The following is a 20,270-nucleotide window of genomic DNA, read 5'->3' as shown; positions in this document are numbered from 1 at the left end:
GGGGAGTGGACATGGCGACTCATAATAAGAAGAGAACAGAAGCGGAGGGTCAGAGAGAGCAGCTTTATTAAGCAAAAAAAGAAGGGGGTTGTTAGTACCACCCACCCCAAGGCTTGGAAACAGAGCGAAAGTTCCGAGGGTCCCTTTCAGGCCACGTCCACGCGAGCGAAGCTCTGGTCCATGCCCAGGCTGTTCTCCACGAACACCTCGTACTTGCCGCTGTCCTGCGGCGTGGCCCGGCGGATGGTCAGCGTGGTGTTGGTGCTGCCGATCTCGAAGTAAACCCTGCAGGGGGGAGGGGGCGGGGCCGCGGGTCAGTTTACGGGCTTCCCGGCAGCTCCGTTCTTCACCTCCCAGGTCCCCTCCCTCGTCCCATTCCCGCGGGTTTTCCGGGCCCCATCCGGCCTAGGTTGCAGCTCCAGGCCCTGCCCTGGCAGCGGGTCCCCACCCTTGCCTGTCATCCTCCTCGATGTCCTTCCCGTCCTTGGTCCAGCCCACGTCGGGCGCAGGCTCGCCCATGATCTCCGCAGTCAGCGTCACCGTGGCGCCTTTGCGCGCTTTAGTGTTATCCAGGCCCTTTTGGATTTTCGCCGGGACTAGAGAAAGGGGAAGGGAATGCGACCCAGCGAGGGACCTAAAGGTCAGGCGGGACATCACCCTCCCTCCCAACTATTACCCCCCCCCACCCCGACCCTAACTACGGTATGGATTTGAACTCCCCGCATGACCTTGGGCAAGTCTTTAGCCTCTCTGGGGCTTCAGCAGCTCAGCTGTCGAACGAGACTAATCCCTGCCCCTCCTACTTCCTAGGATTGAATGGAGGATGAAAGATGCTATGGGTGAAAGCCCAGGAATGCTCACACCTCTCGGGGTGCCTCAGAGACAGCTCTGGATAGTGGACATTGCTCTGGGTTGGGAGCCAGCAGATCAGGGCTCTCTCTAAACCCTAGCTCTGCTTCTGGATCGCTGTGACCTTGGACTTCTTAGCCTAGGTGGGATGGGATCCCGAGGTAGGAAGGACTGCACAGGCCGAGCGGTGCGGCTCCGCGCCCTACTCTGCGCCTCAGGCTGTGCCAGGGGCTGGGCTGGCCACATGCCCACCCGGACTCAGCTAGGCCCGGGGATAAACGCGCTGCTGCATCGGCTGCAGACGCCGCGGGGGCGCACTTACCTTCCACGAGGATGTGCGCCGAGTCGGAGCACTGGCCGAAGGGGGTTGGTGATGTTGATGCTGTACTGGCCCAGGTCCGCCAGCTCGCCGTCGCGCACCACCAAGGCCACGACGTCGGGGTCCTTGAAGATGTAGCGGTACTTGGGCCCGTCGCGCAGCTCCTTGCCGTCCTTGCTCCAGCGGATAAACGGGTCCGGGAAAGCCGATATGCGGCAGGTCAGGTTGGCCGCGCTGCCCTCGATCAGCACCACGTCCTTGAGCGGATCCAGCACGCGCGGCGGCCGGGTCTCCCGCAGCTCCTTCCGGGACCTGCTCGCGAGCAGGGTCAGGGCCCAGAGACCCTCCCGCAGCCCTGTCCGCCCGCCCCCAACCCCCTGCCCGCCCCCTCGGGCGACTAGACTTTCAGAGTCGGGGAGGCACAGGGGAGGGGCCGTTCCTGAATCATTACCCTGATGAAATGGTCTGCTCTCGTGGGCCTCCTGCCACTCCTCAGCATCTGCTCTCCCATAAATCCAGTGGCCTTAGCCATCCCTGGCCCTGGGCTCAGGACCGCCCCGTCCGCAACGCGGGAATGCGGATTCTGCAGTTCCAGTTCCCTTCCTTCAGAGGCTTTAAGGCTCCCTCCTCACCTGTGGCCCCGGTAAGAGGCCTGGATACGAATGGCCGCTTTCTGGACCTGGGGGTCGTTGATATCTAGGGTACATCCCGGAGGCGGGGCCGTAGCCGCCGGCTTTTTGGCGGGAGCTGCTTTGGACATCTGGGCAGCGAAAAACAAACACGGGGGTCTAGACTAACCCAGAGACTTTCAGCCTTTGCTCTTCGGATTCAGAACATCCCCCGGGATGGACGTGTCCAGAGCTGGTCTGAGGACAGGACTCACCGTGGGGGTGGGGGTGGAGGGGCGTCGATTTCGGACTTGAGGGAACTAGGTGGGTAGCAGGCGGTGCGATGCCCTTCCGATGGCACAGTAGGGGCGCGGGCAGGTGCTCAGCCGTGGGCCCTGGTTTTATACATCGCTCCCCTCCTTGCCTTGTTTGGCGTGGTTGCCCCAAGCCCCCCGGGACCCTAGCTCCCGCCCCTTGAACAAAGCAGGCTCTTTATTTAGCTCAAGGATGCCTGGGCTGCTGGCTCAGTCGCTAGAATAGGCCTAGGCCAGGGGGTGGGGTGGGGGGAAACTCGAGCGGCTCTGGGGTGCACCGGGCGTCAGCGCCTGGACAGCTGGACAGCTGGACAGGCCCCATCTCCTCTCAAGGCAAGGGGTGCCCTCCCACTCCGGGGAGGACCAGACGGACCCCATGCCGGCAGGAAATTCAACTCCTTTCCGGGGCAACTTGACACTCAGTGGGTCCCTGGACAGTGGGACAATGTGCCCTTCAGGAGATACTGTAAGTTAAGGAGTGCAAGTGTGTGGGGGTGGGGGTGGGGGTGGGGGTGGGGAGGGTTTCCTTGAATGAAGCCAGAGAAGTGGCAGACTTCTCTGTCCACCCAGCCAATTATGAGAAGGCCACGTGGCTGTCGGGACCAATCCGAAAGCGCCTTACCCCACCCCCACCCCAGAGTCTAGGTTGTCATTTCCGCACTGTGCCCCCTGGCGGTAAACCGAGATAAACCTAGAGAGGACGGTCAAGATTTTTAAGAACAGTGTCCCTTCCTGCCACCCCTATCTCCACTCACTCTTCTCCACGTGCTATGGTATGGGCCGCACTGTCCCTGGAGATGGGCACTAATACCGATTCAGCAGCTTTGGGTCGGCCCAGGCCCATATGGGGCACAGCTGATGTATAGGGGCATCAGAGGTGATGGGGACATGCCCGGTGTCCAGTCTGCCAGGCAGAGAGAGCATCGCTTCTTCCATTTACTGCAACTGCCCGCCCGGGTATGGAACACTGTCACCTTCTGATGAGAGCAATTTTGACACAGCTCGGCTGATATAAATTACCTTTGCTCCTCCGGGTTTGGAACAAGCAGTTCATGTGCCATTTCCAATGGAGATGGGAAGGGAGTTCAAGATCAGAAGGGCGACGGGAGAGGAATTTTACCATTTGTCAGGATATGAGTTCAGGCACCTAATTTTTATATGAAAACACTTGCAGTGAGTAGGGGAATTACAGATTCTCACAGGCAAACTGTATATCTTCATCGCTAAAATGACAGTTGAGCTAAAAGATGTCTCTCTGGTCCCTTCCAGCTGCTTTAACTGCTGGTTTATGATGATAGGTATTGCCTTTTCCCTCGGGTCCCGAGAAGCCAGAGGCTGGGCTGGGATGACGTTGTTTGGGCTCCAGCCAAGGGGCTCTCAACCTAGATCAGCAGCACACCAGCACCAGCTCTCTCTGCTTGTGGTGGCAACTTTATTTTTGTCACTTTGTCAAGAACAGGGTTTTCAAGGGGTGAAGGGGGGGTGGGGGAGGACAGTCCCTTGAACCAAAGGAGAACTGGTGCCCTTCTCTCCCCACCTCAGTTCTAGAACCCACTAACCATTCTGTGGCACTGCAGCCAGAGTCAAGGTGCCTTCACCCCCAGCACACTTCACAGCAGCTTGCCATGGGGATCAGAAGGTCCAGGCTGGGTGTCCCCGGGGGTCTAGGAAAATGCTGGTCTGTAGCATCATCACAGCAGACACACTGCCCAGAGAACTCACAGCTGCCCCGGACAGCTGGTGCCTGGTTGGTGCTCTGACGCTGAGCGCATGGGGGGTGGGCTTGTCCTGGGCTTCACACCACCTGTTCTCATCATGATAAAACCCCCTCTGCTTGGGGCACCGGGGCCAGAGCTGGGAAGCATTGGAGAAAGAAGGCTGAGCCAGGATTGGGGTATGGGCCGGTCCGTTTCACTGCCTGGCATCTTCCAAGGTGTGACGATGGAACATGTGAGAAAAGGTGGGGACCACCAGCGTGTGGTTAGAGCATTGTGGTGAGGATTCAGGGTCCTGCCAGGATTCCAGAAACTTCAGAGGGAAAAGCAGACTGAAGTCTCTCTTCCCTCTAGGAATAAGGGAGGGGTAAGGGGCAGGAGAGTCAGGGAGGGAGGAGGACATCTGAAGGTGCTGGCTGGTACACCTGTGCTCTCCCTGGCCCAGAGAAGGCCAGAATACTCCTGTCACAGCTCCTTGCTCCCCGGCCACCTCTCCCCATAGATCACACATAGGTCCTGCTGCTTGCTATTTTTATTTCCCTTGTGACAGACAGACAGACAGCTGCACAGACAGCTGGATGGCTTGGGTGGAGGGGAATGGTCAGGAAAACATGAGCAATTAGGATTGGGTGGAAGGAAAATTCATAAAAGTCAATAAATAAATAAATATGCATGGGAAGAAGGGCAGAGACCACGAAGGGCCAGTGGGGACATCCTTGGGCCAGCACAGAGCCCAGAGCTGCACCCGCTGAAGCAACAGGAGAGCACTGGGCTGAGTGGCCACTGCCTCCTGCCTCCAGCCCCCCACAACTCTTCTATGGGATGCTGGCGGCTGGCCCATCCCATCCCCACCCGAGTCCTCTCTCCTCTCCCTCCCTTATCTTGCTGTCCTCTCTCACATGCTGCCTCTGGCACCCTGCCACTGTCCATGTCCTGTCCCTGCTTTCCTGACACTCCCAGCCCATGGCCTCGACACCCTGGGCTCCTTCCTTTTCCACATCTCCAGCCACTCACACCTCCTGAGTTACTTTCCCCTGGATGCACTGTCCCCCATCCCCAGAACCTCCCTAGAGTCTCCCACCCACTTCCTCTCACTTTCCCATTCTGTTCTTGCCCCTCTTCCTGCTTCCAACTCCACCCAGCCTGGCCAATGAGTCTCCAGCTCTGGCTCTGGCCTTGGTGGCATTGGCCGAAGCCCCCGCAACTGGGGCCTCTGTCCCCGCAGGTCCATGAGGTAACAGCCCGGCTGGATTTTTCTGCTGGTGGTGTCCGAAGCCCTGAGTCCACCCAGTTCAGCATGGGCCCTGGAATGTCCCGCAGCGTCAGCGGGAGCCCCGAGTGGAATCCCGGGGCCAGGCTGTGGTCCGAGCCACTAGGAGCTGCCTGGGTAGGAGCGGAGCAGCACCTTGTGACGGGTGGCGGCCTCGGCCCTGCGACGCCGCTGCTCACCCAGGAACTCCTTGAGCCGGTTGGTGGTGAAGGTGAGCGTCTGGCGGCGCAGCTTCATCAGGTAAGCGTCCTGCAGCCACGGGTGGGCCAGGCAGTCCTGCAGGGAGGGCCGGCTCCTGCCAGGCCCAGACAGGAATGGTGAGCCTGGAGGGACGGCCTAGAGCAGGGCTGGGCTCTGTCCTCCCGTATACCTGAGTCCCGCACCTGGATTCACCCTTAGTGAGTGACTCTGGGCAACTCTCAGTGTCCCAGCCTCTGGAATGGGGACAGTGATTCTGCTTGTGTTATAGTCTCAAATGGTGGGTAGGACAACCACTTAGTAGTAGTAGTAGCAACAGTGTATTATTGAGGGCAGGGGAGGAGTCGGGGAAAATCCTAGGCATGGGCTAGACTAGGGCAGTCCGAGGCCAAGAAGGTAATATGGGGAGCTGGCAGGTGTAGGGCCCACTCACCAGGGGTGTACTGAGAGGACCTTTCGCAAGAAGAGGGTGGCGCTTTGGGAGGTGTTGGGGTACAACTGGAAGGCATCAAAGCGGCCCCCCACAATACGAGCCTCTGTTTCCTGGGGGTCTGGCTCATAGAACGGAGAGTGTCCACTGAGCCTGTGGTGGAGACAGTTCAGTTGAGACATATGAACAGAGGGTCAATGCACAGGTCCAGGGAGACATTAGTATGGGGGTTCTAGGGGGCACAGCACTCAGGGACAGGGCTATGGCACCTGGGGACACACGTGCTGGGGAGGGGGAAGAGCGTGGGCAGAAGGTGGGTCCGGAGCACTCACATGATGTAAGTGAGCACACCCGCACCCCAGATGTCTGTGGCGGAGCCAATGGGGTCTCCCTTCACCATCTCAGGAGCTGACAGGAGACAGAGGCCAAGTTGAACCAGTTTCCTGGTGGCAGGGAAGCAGGAAAAGGCTGGGGAGGCCCCTGAGGTCACCACCGTGGGTCAGAGCAGCCTCCAGGGGAGCTGTGGGCACCTGAGGAGTCCGCCCAGACTCTGAATGGTGGGTCACCAGAACCGCAGAGTTGCTGAGAACCAGGGTCACTGGCTCCCTCAGATCAGCTCCCAGGTGGAGAGCCCATTCACAATGAACGAGGCCAGCACAAAGACGAAGAGTCTTTGAAATGGGCCTGGCCGGCTACCATCCCGGCCCGCCCCTTCTACGGTAGCTATAGGACCCTGGGCAATGTACTAAACCTGTCTGGCACTCCAATTTCCTCATTTGCAAAGTGTGGCTTTCAGAATAAATCTAAAGGATACAGATAATGCACATAACGTATTTAGCAAGTAGCTAAATGGTAGCTGGTTTTCCTTACTTATATAAATTAATATTGGCTCTCCTATCTTTTCAGCTTTATCAAATCCTGGCTCAACCTTTTAAAACTGTCTATATGGGACAAATAACCTCACTAGGCTTCTGTTTCCTCATCTGTAAAGTGGAAGTAATGTTATGCCAATCTCCAGGGCTATTGTGAAGATAAACTGGAAAAAACGAACAAACATAAAAGGGACTTTGTTCGTTTCTTGCACACCGTAAGCTCTCAATAAATGGCATAGATGTGGGGGAAGTGGGGGAAGCTATGGCTGCTGCCCCAATGGCCGTACCCCAACCGCCCCACCCTGGCTGGCGCGGTGCCCTCACCCATGAACTCCAGTGTGCCCGTGCGGTGGCCCAGGGGCCGCAGGGCCTGGGGGTTGTAGGGCTGGGCACTGCCGAAGTCCACAATCTTGAGGGCGTTGTCAGAGGCCAGCAGCAGGTTGTCTGGCTTGATGTCCAGGTGCAGCACGTGCCGGCCGTGGAGGTAGTCCAGGCCTTGTAGCAGCTGCACCACGTAGGTGGCCACATCGTCCTCTGAATATCGGAACCTGGAGGGTTCAGGGAAGGCAGGTGATATCCCAGCCCAGCTCCCCCTGCTCTGGTTCCCGGCTCCCCCAGAATGCCCGGCTACCTGTCACTGAGCCCACAGAGGAGCTCCCGGTTGCCACAGCTCTCGGCGATGAGCACGAGGTAACGCGGGGTGATGTAGGCCTCGTGCAGGGACATGAGCCGCTCGTGGTGCAGCGTTCGCAACACTTCGTACTCCTGCAGGACTCGCCGCTTGCCCTCGGCCGCATAGGGCACGATCTTGGCCACAAACGTCCGCCCAGTGGCATTCTCCCGGCATGCACGCACGACACCAAAGCGCCCCCTATGTGTTAAGGGGACACCACAGGCTTAGAGGAAAGAGGGGGACACCACCAATGAAGGATAAGGGGGCTGGGGCTGGGAGAGCAGGGACTCGAGTGTGGGCTCTGGGGTTTAATCTTAGAAGCCTGGGTTCGAGTCCCAGTTCTGCCCTTCAGTGACTCTGTACCTTAGGCAAATCCCATAACCTCTCTAACCTCAGTTTTCCCATCTGTGAAATGGGTGATGACGATAATGCAGTGGCTTCCTCTCCAAGTGATGAAGATTAATGGTGATCATATGGCCACAGAGCTTAGCACAGATTAATTGTGATCATGTGGCCCAGAGAAAATCTGAGCTCAGTAGTGCTGATGACCCAGATCTCAGCACCTTCCCCATGCTGGGTGGGCAGTCCAGTGTTTTTCTCTGCATTCCTGTGTCCCCTGTGCTCACCCACTCCCCTCTCTGTCCTCCATCCCTTCCCCGCTCTGCTTGCCTGGCCTTCTCCTCCAGGAAGGTGTAGGGTTTCTGAGGGGGGCCCTGTCGAAGAGAGGTGCCCTCCGGCCCCGGAGAGCTGCGGGGACCGCCGCTGGGGGAGCTGGTCACCTCCTTGGCTGAACTGAGGGTCTGAACAGTTACTCTGGTGGACTCAGGAGGGGGCTCGGGGGCTGGGGGCTCGGGGGCTGGTGGTGCAGACACAAAGGACGTCACCATATACAGGGGAGTTGGGGAAGACGCTGGCTTAACCCCTTGAGGAGTGGAGGCTGGGGTCGGGGTCCCAGTGTTCGGGACGGAAGACTTGGGCTCACTTGGGGTGTCCTGGGCACTGGGTGGGGAGGGCCCTGCTTGCCGGGCGGCCTGCAGGCCTCTGTGCTTTCGTGGGGGGGTTTGGGGTGGTGGACCCACAGCCTTGAGTGAGGACAAGGCCTGGCTGGGGGGTGTTGGGGGAGATTTAGTGCCGAGAGCAGCTGACTGGGGGCCTGGGGGGCCAGGAGCTGCAGCGGCGGTTGGGGAAGGGGCCAGTGAGGTAGGAGAGTCCGGAGGCGGGGCCCTGGCTGGCCCTGAGGTAACAAGGGTGTCTCGGTGAGCAGCAGGTAGCAGAGCTGAGGCATCTGAGGAAAGACAAGGAAAATCAACACCAACATGCCCCTAGCAGCAAAACCGTGGTGCTCTGAGAAGAGGTGGATCCTGGGCTTAGGGTCCCCTTCTTTTCCCGGCCACCCTCCCCCCTCCCCCTATCGCACTGACCTTGCGTGCCCCTGACGAGGACCTTCTCGGAAGGGTTGCTGAAAGGCCCTTGTCCCGCACGGTTGGCACAGGCCACACGGAACCTCACAGCCACGCCGATTGGCAGGTGGGTCACATTGTAGTAACAGTCGAGGATGCCTGAGCTCACTGGGTGCCAGGCAGACTCCCCTGCAGGCACCATCGGGGAAGGGCTGAGGTCACAGAGGGGTGGCCCAAGCTCCCAGTGCTATTGGCAAGGCGTCTAGGGAGCGGGACTCTGCCCCGGGAGGACACTTGCCTCCCTGGATTCTTCACCTTCTACCTGCCACCCCTTCCCCCAGCCACCCCTTCCCCCACCACCCCTTCCCCCAGCCACCCCTTCCCCCTGCCACCCCTCCCCCCGCCACCCCTTCCCCCACCACCCCTTCCCCCAGCCACCCCTTCCCCCTGCCACCCCTCCCCCCGCCACCCCTTCCCCCACCACCCCTTCCCCCAGCCACCCCTTCCCCCTGCCACCCCTCCCCCCGCCACCCCTCCCCCACCCACCCCTTCTCCACCCGCACCCCTCCCCCCCCTCCACCCCTACCGCCGTGCCACCCCTCCCCCGCCCACCACTTCCCCTGCCACCACCTTCCCCCCCGCCCACTCCTTCCCCCCCACCCCTTCCCCCCACTCCTCCTCCCCCCCCCCGCCACCCCTCCCCCCGCCACCCCCCCCCCTGCCCACCCCTCTCCCCCTGCCCACCCCTTCCCCCCCACCCCTTCCCCCCGCCACCCCTTCCCCCGCCCCGCCGCCACCCCTTCCCCCAGCCACCCCTTCTCCCCCAGCCACCCCTTCCCCCCCGCCACCCTTCCCCCGCCACCCCCTTCCCCCCCGCCACCCCGTCCCCCCAGCCACCCCTTCCCCCCGCCACCCCTTCCCCCCGCCCACCCCCCCCCCCGCCAACCCCTTCCCCCCCCTCCACCCCTCCCACCCCCCTCCCCCCCACCCTCCCCTTCCCCCCCCGCCACCCCTTCCCCCCCCGCCACCCTCCCTCCCCCCCCCTCGCCACCCCTTCCCCCCCGCCACCCCTTCCCTCCCAGCCACCCCTTCCCCCCCCACCCCTTCCCCCCCCGCCACCCCTTTCCCCGCCACCCCTTCCCCCCCCCCCGCCACCCCTTCCCCCCGCCACCCCTTCCCCCCCACCCATTCCCCCAGCCAGCCTGCGCGGCCCCTCACCGTCCACCCGCCGCTCCAGCGTGTACGTGCAGGGTGCCCGGCTGTCTCCTGGCTTCCAGAGCACCAGCGCTGTGTCTTGGTAGGTCTGGGGAACTTCAGGAGGGGCTAGCTTCCCTGGGACACCTGGCCAGAGAAAGGGAGCCTCTGTGAGCCCCTGTGCTCCAGCTTAGAGCCCATCTAGCCCTGCTCACACCCTCCATCACTGCCCCCCACCCCGGCGCCCGGCCCCTGCCCCAGGCTCACGGGCCACAGCCACGGTGCAGGAGCTGGTGACACTGCCCAGGGCATTGGTGGCTGAGCACTCATAGAGCCCCGCGTGCCGCTTGCTCGCCCGGGGGATGCTCAGCAGCTGCCGGCCGTCTTTGCAGGACACGATGACCACTGAGGGCTCTGACCGCAGGGACTGCTTGTCTGGGGACAGAGAGGAGGGGGGGGGGCTGCTGAGTGGGGCAGCACGTATGGTCCTCTGGGACCCCTCGGCCGCCACCCCTCCAAGCATCACTGGGCATTGGGATCCCACACCATGCCCCTCCCTGGGGAGAAGCGATCTCACCTTTCACCCAGGAGATGCGGGGTGCAGGGCAGGCTGCCGGCAGGCAGAGCAGGGTAGCTGCCTCTCCCTCCAGCAGCACCTGGTCCTTGAGTTTGATGTGGAAGACTGGGGGGAAGTCTGCAGGGAGAGCAGATGGCCATGGGTTGCAAGGACCTCAGCTCACACTGCTGAGGGAGGGGAGGATACACGTGAGAGGTGGAGAGCAGCGTAAATGCTTCTCTCTCCCCAGTCAGACGTGCAAAGTGCCACCTCAGGCCACACTTTCGAGAATTTTCTTTGGGGCGAGCATCACCCTCTCCAGGCATTCGCTGTGTGTTGTGTGGAGCCATCTTTTCCTTTCGCTGACTATTGAAGATGCATGGTAGTGACCTCATTCATATGTTTGCAAATCACTCAGAGCAGGGCCTGGCACTACGTCAAGTGCTCTATCCACATTTGTTAAATAAAATAAAAACAAGTAAATATTGAAAGACCGCAATGGTTAAGCTGGCAATTCTCACTCCCTCTGGGGCACCACAGGGAAGTGAGAGGAGCTGGTGACCTAAGCTGAGAATCCTGGGGTTGAACACGATGTTCAATTAAAAAAAAAATGCAGTCTTGCCGAAACCGGTTTGGCTCAGTGGATAGAGCGTCGGCCTGCGGACCGAAAGATCCCAGGTTCGATTCCGGTCAAGAGCATGTACATTGGTTGCAGGCACATCCCCGGTGGGGGGGTGTGCAGGAGGCAGCTGGTCGATGTATTTCTCTCATTGATGTTTCTAGCTCTCTATCTCTCTCCCTTCCTCTCTGTAAAAAATCAATAAAATATATTAATTAAAAAAAAAATGCAGTCTCGCCGAAACCGGTTTGGCTCAGTGGATAGAGCGTCGGCTTGGGGACTGAAGGGTCCCCGGTTCGATTCCGGTCAAGGGCATGTACCTTGGTTGCGGGCACATCCCAGGTAGGGGGTGTGCAGGAGGCAGCTGGTCGATGTTTCTCTCTCATCGACGTTTCTAGCTCTCTATCTCTCTCCCTTCCTCTCTGTATAAAATCAATAAAATATATTTTTTTAAAAAATGCAGTCTCCAAAGCTCCGAAGCCAAGGCAAAATGGGGGGCAGAGCCAGAAAGTGTGTCAGCCTCCCCACCCCTCATTACCCTTGGGGCCCAGGGGTTCAGACCTAGACTTCTAATGCTCCTTCAGGTCAGCTCAGTGGTGAGAGCCTTAGAAGGGGCGAGGGACAGTATCTGCATGACCTTGTGTAAATTGCGGAAAAGAAAAACACACCAAGCTCATGGGGTTGTTATGAGAATGACAAGGAGCATATACAGTGCTTAGCACGTGTCTAAGATGTAACCATAAGTGCTCATAATCCTCAGCTCTTATTATTGTTATGATTATTAGCTCATGAATATGCTCAGTAGCGAGCCAGCCACAGACCCTCGGAGAAAGAGGCTGTTTCGGCAAAGCTGGCTTCGCAGCTGGCTGGTGAAGCGGTCATGGCCTGGGTGCAGATGGGCCACGTTCTCTGCTCAGTGCGGTCGCCCGTGGCGCCTCAGTGCCGGGAGCACTTGTGTCCCTGCTCCCTGGAATGTGTCTTCAGAAATATCCCAATCTGGTCCTGGCCACTGGGGATGGGGGTGGGTGGGCGGGCGGACTTTTCTCACGTGGGCAGAGAAGGTTGAGGGACAGATGCCCCAAGGAGCCCCAGCTGCTGCCTGCCTAAAGAACCTGGAGGGAGTGGGGGTGGGGTGAGCTGGGCAGGAGAGGAACCCAGCAGGACTGGAGGATCAGAATAGCAGCATGCCCGCCCTTCCCACTGTACCCATTTCCCTAAGGAGGGGTCCCCCACTGAGGCTCCACTAACAAAGTGAATATAGTTCCATCAGACCAAGTGCGGGTGCCGGGTAGGGGCGAGAGAGGGAGGCCAGGAGGCAAGGTGAAAGGTGATCCTGGCCCAGCTCTGCCAGTTCTACCTCCACCCCCCAGAAGCTAGCCCTAGCTGGTCAAGGGGACACGGGGCAGCCTTATTCTGCAGGGAGGGGGGAAGAGGAGGTAAGGGGACACTGCCTCAGCAGGAAATCAGCTGCACAAGCAGAATGGACCTGGGAGGGAGGCCCCTGGTGGGAAGGGATCAGCTGTCCCCAGGCCTCCATGCTGGCTTCTCTCTCCGTCTCAGTCCCTCTCCTTCTCCACCCTGCCCCCACCAACTGCCTCCCTCCCTCTTCCTTCACTAGAGCCCCCACCACCAAAGCCCACTGCCAAGCTCTCCTGCCCCAGCTCCCCAGCTCAAGCCTAGTGGAGGCACAGCTGGACCAGTTTGGAGGAGTTTTATCGGGAAACGGGAAGAACGGACTGCTGACTGCACACAGCCTGCCCTGGCGGGCCTGCTCCTTCTGCATGCCAGCAGGGGAAACCTGGCCTCCTCAGCCTTTGGGTATAGTCCTGGAGTAATGCCCCCCTTTTTAGGTGAGAGATGGGGTGACCCCAGGAGGAAAATATCTGCCTTATTGCAGCCCAGGACACTAGGCAGAGAAACAGACCAGAGCAAATACCATGTTCCTCTCCCTCCGGCAAAGAGCCCTGAAGGTGCGGAAAGTGCTGGAGACCCTGTAGGGGCAGGACAGGGGGCAGGGAGGGAGAGTCTGCAGAGATCTGGAGAATTGGGGGCACAGTGCAGGTTGTGGGCCTCTGGACTGGGAGAGAAATAGTGTCTTTGCATCCACACATCGGTATGGGGGGTGTAGGGGCAAGGAAGACTTACCCCGACCGACCTTCAGAGCTACACAGAGTTACGGGGACCTTCTAGGCTCTCCCATGAGGGAGGAGGCTGGCCAAAGAAGAGCATTAGTATGGTGTCCCGGAGCCGCTTCTGGGGTCTGGTGCACAGGGCAGGCAGTCCAGTTCTGGCTGCTGCGCTTACTACCAACTCTGTGCCCTCCACCAGCCACTTAGCATGGCTGGGCCTGTTTCCTCACCTGTGCCGTATGGACATGACCCCAACAACGGTGTGGGAGGGTAGAGTGAGGCAGCCCTTGGGAAGTGCTTGATAGGACACTGGGCATTGCTAATTAATGGCAACCGCTGCTATTATTATTGCTGTTGTTATTGTTTTCCTGATCCCAGGTCCCTTGCATCACTGCCGGGGCTCCTCGAAGTGGCCCATCTCCCACCCGGCTACTTACCCAGCAGGCACCTCCTACCTGATTCACTGGGCACATACTGCTGGCCCAAATCCTCCTGGACGCTGGCAGAGAGGTTTGGCTGTGAGGAGCCCTTGTCTTTCCTGAGCCGAGAGAGGCCCCAGCGCAGCCGGCTCCGGCTTTCCCCAGGAGCTGTGAAGACCCAGGGGCCTTAGTACCTGCCCTGCCAGGTCCAAGCAGCTCCCACCCACTGCAGGCCACAGCCCAGAGAAGTAGAGAACACCCAGCCCGGCCTGGCCTTCTCCCTCACTGGCCTCTGCCCCTCACCTCCTGCGCTCCAGCCAAGCCAATTCAATTCTTGGGGGTGGGGGTGGGGGGGGAGACTCCAGACCCTCCTCAGCCTCTTTCTGGTGGGTGTCCCTGCCCTCTCCTCCTCCCAGAGCCTCTCGTCCAGCAAGTTCCACCCTCTTCTGAACTCTGCACCTGTCATCCCAGCCCCACCACACCCCCAGCCATACCTGTCCACACAGTCTCCCTGCCCCTCCTCACCTGAGCTGCCCGACGTGGCGCTGGCCTCGGAGCCCAGGGACTCCTCGGAAGGTGTGGTGGCGCCGGCCTGGGCGGCCAGCTGGTTGTGCGGGAGCCCGAGGCGCCGCAGACTCTCGCCCTCAGAAGTGGCCCGGCGCAGCCGTCCGAACAGCGGCGTGCTCCTGCCGGACGCGCCTCCGGAGTCCTCGCTGCTGCCGCTGCGCTGCAACCGACTGGACAGCCGCTCCAGCGTGGAGCTGAGCCGCCTGCGCACCGCGAGCACCGGGGAGCCCCGCGCCGAGCTGCCGCCCTCCGAGCTCTCCCCGTCGCCGCCGCGCGCCTCCGAGGCCCCGTGGCGCTGCGCGGGCGGGGTGCGCCGCAGCCGCTGGGACAGCGACAGCGACAGGCGGCGGACCAGGCCCGGCTCCCCGGCCGCCCGGAGGTCCTGCACGGAGCGCGAGCGCTCGGGCCGCCGCACCATCTCCAGCGGGGTGCCCGCCGGGCTGGGCCGGTACATGCCGTCCTCCTCGGCCCCGCGGAAGGGGCCGCGCTCCTCCGAGCGCGAGCGGCTGAGCATTCGCAGCCCCCGCGCCAGGGGCGACTCGCGGCTGCGCTTGAACTTGGCCTCGAACACGGCCTCAGACTCCAGGTCCTCGATGCTGCCGCTGAGACTGCTGCCCGGCCTGCGGGGCACCGTGGGAACCCGGGCTTTCTCGGCCGGCGCTGGGGGAGCCGAGGCTGCGGGCACCAGCTTGGTAGAGGCTCCCGGGGGTGGGGAGGCCACCCTGGCGAACACCGCGGGGTGGGACTTGGGCTCCGTCGGAGGTGTGGCAGGGCCCTGCGGAGGGCCTTGCGTGTGGCCTGCCAGCTGCAACGACTGAATGATCTGGGCATAGGGCGTGAGGGGGGGTGCTGGGGTTTGCGGGGCCACGGGAGGCTGTGTAGGTTTAGGGGCTGGGACTGGTTCTGCCTTGGACTTTGGAGCCTTCTCTTGGGCAGGCTGGGGTGCCAAGGGCTGAGAAGCATCGCTGGGTTTGGTGGCAGGAGGTTCTGAAGACTTGGGGGCACTGGGTTTGTGGGCACTGACTTTCGGGGCACTGGGCCGTATGGGGCTGGGTGGCTGGGTCTCGCTGAGGGCAGACAAGGAGGGAGACTCCTGAAGTTTGCGGGCCCCAAGTCGGGCCACAGGGATCTCTAGGGGCGCCCCGGCTCGGCGGTGCCGGCCCCGGGGTTCTGCCTCACCCTGCGAGAAGCTACTGCTCTTCTGCAGGCCCCGAGCCTCTGGTGGAGGCTGGTGGTGGGGTGCTGCTTCGCTGGAGGCGGCTCGTGCCAGCCGGGGGTCCCGGGCACGCCCCCCCAGGCTCTCTAGCAAAGGACCCCTGAGGCCGCTGACCTTGCCATCCTCAGGGCCTCCCCGCAGCAGCCGCTGGCGCAGGGCCTGCAGCCTCTGGGCGTACTCACCCTCGCCCAGGCCTCCCCGGGTCAGGCGGGCGGTGCCCGGGCTGGGGCTCCGGCGCTGTGGCAGCTCCACAGACGCTGCCTTTTGCAGGTCCCGGCCCGGCTCCCGCTGCCCGGCCCGGGGCAGGGCGCTCTCAGCTGAGCTGCCCCTGCGGAGCTCTCCCCGTCCCCGCCGGGGGCTGGGCCCAGCTGGGGGCTCCTGGCCTGGGGAGGGGAGGGCAGGAGGGCTCGGGGCCTGCTGGTTCTGAGAGGTGGCCCTTCCCTGCTCCTGCCACTCCATAGGGGTGGCAGCCCCAGCCTCCGGGGTCCCCAGGGCCTCATCCTCAGTGGGAATGTCGGTGAGGGACACTCGAGAGCCCGAGAACTCAGGCTGCAGTGGTCGGGGCACAGAGGGTAGCTCCTCCAGCTCCTCCTCTTCGGAGTCAGAGGAGGACGAGAGCCCCCCACTGGGTGGTGATCTTCTGGGCACGGCCACCCACACCCGCTCGGGGGGTGCCCGCAGCAGCTCAGGGATGGGTCGCAGTACCAGGTGGCATTTGTAGCTGATCTGGGAGCGCTAAAGACAGAATGCTGGAGTCAGACCTACAGTCCCCCAGGGGCTAGATTGAACGGCTCAGGCTCACCTTAGCCCCCGGAGAAGGCCCAAGGCAGGCAGAGAGAGGGGCAGGGGGCATGAAGGAAACTGGGAGTTGAGAAAATATAAAGCAGATGAAGACAGATGAGCAGGAGGGGAGGGCACATGATAGAGAAAAGGCAAGGTTAGAGAGAGAGAAGGCTGCAGAATGAGAAGGTGGAAGGCACAGAAGCGGGACCCAGCCAAACTCACCTGCCACCTCCGCCGGGAGAGGAACAGCTTTAGGTGATCCGTGCTCACCTCTGCGCCCTTGGCCTGTGTCTGCAAACCCGGGAAAGAGGGACTTAGAGAAAGTTTTCTGTTAACCCAGACCCTCAAGGTTTGGCAGTGGAGAGACAAAGCCCACAGGAGGGAACAATGGACCAAACAGCACTGAGTCTGGGTCCTGGGGGTCCCCTTCCCCTTGGATCTGTCACAACAACTCTAACAGCCAAGGTGCCCACATGTAGACACATTTCCTGAACCTAAGAGGAGAGGCCAAAACTTGGTGGCTTCTGGGGTGGGCTTCAGAGCTTACACCAGGGCTTAAGGCCCTGTCCTAGTACAGGCTGCCTGGGAGGCCTGTGCTTAGGCCCCTGGACTTGGCCCTACTGCCCAGTTCACCACCCATACCCATGTGGAGCTAGCGGGCCGTTATCTGGAGCCTTGGTGAGCCAGGCCATGACAGAGGCCTCCCTCAGCGACCCACCCAGGCTGTCCTCTTTGGGGCTCATTTCTGATCTGGGAGACAAGGCTGGTTCTCCAAGGACAGATGCCAGAATTACCTCAGCCTTCAGTTGACCCAGCACAATTCTCAATGGATGGTTTATTTAGTTGCTCTTTCTGGGTCATTTGCTGAATCTCACCCCCCCACCCCCACACTTGGCACCATGCCCTGCAGTGCTGGGGTTTGAAGATGAATGAGAACTCTGCCCACACAGAGCTCAAAGCCAAGAGGCCAGGCCACATACCAACCACACTGTGGGACCAGTGCAGGACAGAGGTGGACACATGGTTGATTTCAAGAGCCAGAAAAAACCCTGATGAGGACCCCCAGGATGGGAAGTCCAGATCTGTGAATTGGAATCCATGAGACCCCAACTCAAACCTCTGTTTCCTTATATCTTCCTTTACAGAGCTATTTGAGGCAGATAGATCATAAACATACAAACACCTATCATGTAACTGCACACAGTAGGTACTCAATAAATGAGGCTGTTCACATGCTCGCTCTCTCTCCACCTCTTCTACCATGACTTTGCAGTACTAGACTCACTTTGAACCAAGGATGTTCTAGGGTCTCCTCCGCGGTAGGCCTCCTGTAAGGAAATAAGGATTAAGAAAGGATTCATCATTCATTAATTCAGTCAGTCAATAAATGTTTGGGAAAATGGGGCCTCTAAGGACTTGGAGGATTGGCTGTCTAAGGGCAGAGGCATGGGCAGCAGTAGGGTGGCCTGAGGGGCCTCTGCAGGTCAGGGCTCCTCGGGGCCTGGTACTCACAGCCGGTCCTGCACCAGCACTTTGATGAGGAAGCCCCGGGCCTCCCTGCTCAGGCTCAGGAACGTGTTCTCCTCAAAGGCCACATTGTAGTTCCGGATGTTCATCAGTGTTGTCCGATCGTTTTCCCCAACAAACGGGGAGATTCCCGTCAGACTGCGGGGGGAGAGAGCTGAGTGAGAGGTAGCCAGGGCCCTAGGGCTAAGCAAGAGATGCCAGGATGCCAGTGGGGCCAGGGGCCAGGGAGAGGTGGAGGCCTCAGGGCTGTGGGGCAGACAGAGGCTGGGTGAATCTGGACAGTCTTTCAGACTCTTGCCTGTCCTGCTCCCACCACTGCCCCAGACAGGTGGCCACCAGGTCCCTGCCCTGGGCCTGTGCTTAGAGGAGCTGTTCTGTGCCTCCTCCAGGCATGGCCTGTCCTTGAGGTAAGGAGTCTGTGCTCAGGGGGGTTTGCCTCCCTGAGCCTTAGCCTACTCCTTCCATCCATGCTGGGCCGTCAGGATCTTGCAGCCCCTGCTAAAACAGCACCGAGCCTGCTCTGGCCTCTCCACCCAGCTTGTGTGCCCACCCCTTTTGGAGGGCCATGGCAGTGGCAGACAGACACAGGCTGGGATGTCCACATTCCTGCATATGCGGCCCCTTGCTGTGCAGGAAGCAGCAGGGGTTGTGGAAAAGAAGGGGTGGGCTGCACACCCCCAACTGCTTGCTAGTCCCAGACCCTATACACGTTGCGGGGGAGGGGGGCGCGGGTTCTAAGAGACCACTGGAGGCTGGGGTTCTGAGGGCAGAGAGGTCCTTACCAGAGGAAGGCAACAACGCCCACGGGCCTGTGGGGGGAAAAGAGAGGGTTGGTGAGAAGCAGCCCACCTCCCAACAGAAGCGAGCCATTCTCGGCTACCAAGAATCTAGCCAGAAGCATCCTCCCTTGTGAACACTGTTTGGACAACTGGATAATGCAAGGATGCCTCCTCCAGGGAAGAGGTCCAGACATCCCTGGAGGAGTGAAGGGTCATGGCAGGGCCAGCCCAGGAAGCCATGAGAAGTCTGGGAACCTAGGGATGGTGCCTGCCTCACTGGAGGGGTGAAGGTGGTGGTGGTGGGGGATGGCAAGGTGGCTGCAGACAGGGTGGCTGACCACCCAGGGGAGATAAGGAACCAAGGACGGACAGACCCGAGGCCTTGAGTGCCTGGGTCATCCCTGATTGATGAGGGTAGATAGCTATGTGCCCTGATTGATGAGGGGTAGGTAGCTATGTGGGCAAGGGAGCCGTGAGCAATACCACCCATCGACTCTCAGAGAAGGAACCTGGGCTTAGTAAAGCTCCTCTCTGACACTGAACACCTCCCCAGAACTGAGGGCAGCTGCCCTGGCCCATCCCAGCCGCTCCAGATGCCAATGTTACCAGATGTCAGTGACTCCGGATACAGGGGTCTGGTTGACAATCTCGGGAGCCACGAACTCAGGAGTGCCGTACTGGCAGTACTGGGGCTCCCCTGGAGTCACCTCCTGGGCGTTCCCAAAGTCACAGATCCGCACCTGCTCTTCACCCTCTGCGCCGTCCCACACCAGCAGGTTCTCAGGCTGCAGGACACGGGGCAAGGTGTGGGAGCTGAGTGAAAAGGGGAGGACACCCCGCTGCCTGGCTCCCCCGGGGCCACCTGCTCCCCGCCCCCACCTGCACCTCACCTTGACATCCAGGTGCAGCACGTGGTTCTGGTGCAGATAGCATATTCCCTCGAGCACCTGTAGCATGTAGGCCCGGATCTGTGGAAACAGGTGACCCAGAGTCCGTGGGGAAAGGGTGGGGCATCATGTTTGGTCACCACCAGAGTTGTGGCAAGAAGTCACGTGTAGGTGGCCTTCAGATGGCTGGCGGAGGGGACTGGAACATAGGCTGGGTCGCTGAGACCCACGGCCTCCATGTACAGCTACACAGTCAGGCACAGCACAATTACAGAAGGAAGTTGCTTACATGATAATAAATAGAATTGTGCAGTGCACAACTTGCATGCCCCCGTGCCAGGACAGAGTGAGGCTGCATGGAATCCAGGTGGAGCTAATGCTGGGAGGAGGGTCTGAGGAATGTTGACGGGAGGAAGACTGGGAAACACAGTAGGGATAGGGTGGGTCTGCTGAGATTTGCAAGTCCCTGGGTGGGGGTCTGGTCTGATGCAGGAAAAGGGCTCTGCTGCCCGCCTGCCATGCTCTCCAGGACCACCCCTGGTCTATTCATGGGCACAGATGGCACGTCCAGGACCCACCCCTCAGCTCTCAGAGTTCAGGTGGGTGAGGGCTAGTGCCCAACCTGACCCCTGCCACCCACTGCCCTCACCTCAGACTCACACACGGTGGGCTTCCTAGCCATTCGCTCCAGCAGCTCCTCCGTGCAGCTGTGTCCTGAGTCAAGGAGAACAGTGACCAACGCCAACTGTCCAGCCCTCCCTGGGCAGTGCCCCCACTCTCAGAGCTCAAGCCAGAGCCCCGCTCAGCGCAGGCTTCTCCTTTCCCTTAAAGCACTTCTGGTACCAGTTAGCCACCGTGTCCTCACTCTTCCGCCTGTCAGCTGGGTGCACAGATAGGACAACCCTGCTTGTTCTCTCACTTGCTGTGGGATCTCAGGCAAGTCACC

The 20,270-nt window shown here is 60.6% G+C and overlaps 2 protein-coding genes across 10 annotated transcripts in view; both read right to left on the bottom strand.

Moving 5' to 3' along the window:
* Nucleotides 1-52: 52 nt before the first annotated feature.
* SPEGNB (SPEG neighbor) lies at nucleotides 53-2,775 on the bottom strand. The gene is given in 5 exon segments (XM_045575349.1): nucleotides 53-285; nucleotides 455-596; nucleotides 1,172-1,214; nucleotides 1,216-1,480; nucleotides 1,801-2,775. Coding segments are annotated over 5 exon segments (717 nt in total). The 5' UTR covers nucleotides 1,929-2,775; the 3' UTR covers nucleotides 53-146.
* Nucleotides 2,776-4,319: 1,544 nt separating this feature from the next.
* The window catches only part of SPEG (striated muscle enriched protein kinase), a 57,179-nt gene continuing 41,228 nt past the window's right edge, over nucleotides 4,320-20,270 (bottom strand). For 8 of the 9 annotated variants that reach the window (XM_036421758.2, XM_045575338.1, XM_036421762.2 and 5 more), the window contains 19 exons: nucleotides 19,974-20,031; nucleotides 19,328-19,405; nucleotides 19,044-19,222; nucleotides 18,441-18,467; nucleotides 17,644-17,796; nucleotides 17,417-17,459; nucleotides 16,354-16,422; nucleotides 14,091-16,083; nucleotides 13,602-13,733; nucleotides 10,420-10,536; nucleotides 10,110-10,277; nucleotides 9,867-9,989; nucleotides 8,670-8,837; nucleotides 7,918-8,533; nucleotides 7,207-7,446; nucleotides 6,900-7,123; nucleotides 6,036-6,111; nucleotides 5,707-5,856; nucleotides 4,320-5,370 (listed from right to left, as the gene is read on the bottom strand). In XM_036421758.2, coding sequence (XP_036277651.1) covers nucleotides 5,178-5,370; nucleotides 5,707-5,856; nucleotides 6,036-6,111; nucleotides 6,900-7,123; nucleotides 7,207-7,446; nucleotides 7,918-8,533; nucleotides 8,670-8,837; nucleotides 9,867-9,989; nucleotides 10,110-10,277; nucleotides 10,420-10,536; nucleotides 13,602-13,733; nucleotides 14,091-16,083; nucleotides 16,354-16,422; nucleotides 17,417-17,459; nucleotides 17,644-17,796; nucleotides 18,441-18,467; nucleotides 19,044-19,222; nucleotides 19,328-19,405; nucleotides 19,974-20,031 — 4,807 coding nt within the window. In that variant the 3' untranslated portion in view covers nucleotides 4,320-5,177. Of the gene's footprint in view, nucleotides 5,371-5,706; nucleotides 5,857-6,035; nucleotides 6,147-6,899; nucleotides 7,124-7,206; nucleotides 7,447-7,917; nucleotides 8,534-8,669; nucleotides 8,838-9,866; nucleotides 9,990-10,109; nucleotides 10,278-10,419; nucleotides 10,537-13,601; nucleotides 13,734-14,090; nucleotides 16,084-16,353; nucleotides 16,423-17,416; nucleotides 17,460-17,643; nucleotides 17,797-18,440; nucleotides 18,468-19,043; nucleotides 19,223-19,327; nucleotides 19,406-19,973; nucleotides 20,032-20,270 lie in introns of those variants that run through there. The other variant, XR_006740459.1, reaches the window with a different exon arrangement.

Source organism: Pipistrellus kuhlii, unplaced genomic scaffold (assembly GCF_014108245.1).
Source record: "Pipistrellus kuhlii isolate mPipKuh1 unplaced genomic scaffold, mPipKuh1.p scaffold_m20_p_7, whole genome shotgun sequence".
Classification (NCBI taxonomy): Eukaryota; Metazoa; Chordata; class Mammalia; order Chiroptera; family Vespertilionidae; genus Pipistrellus; species Pipistrellus kuhlii.
The sequence above is the reverse complement of the archived record's forward strand: the minus strand, read 5'-3'. Positions and strand labels throughout refer to the sequence as shown.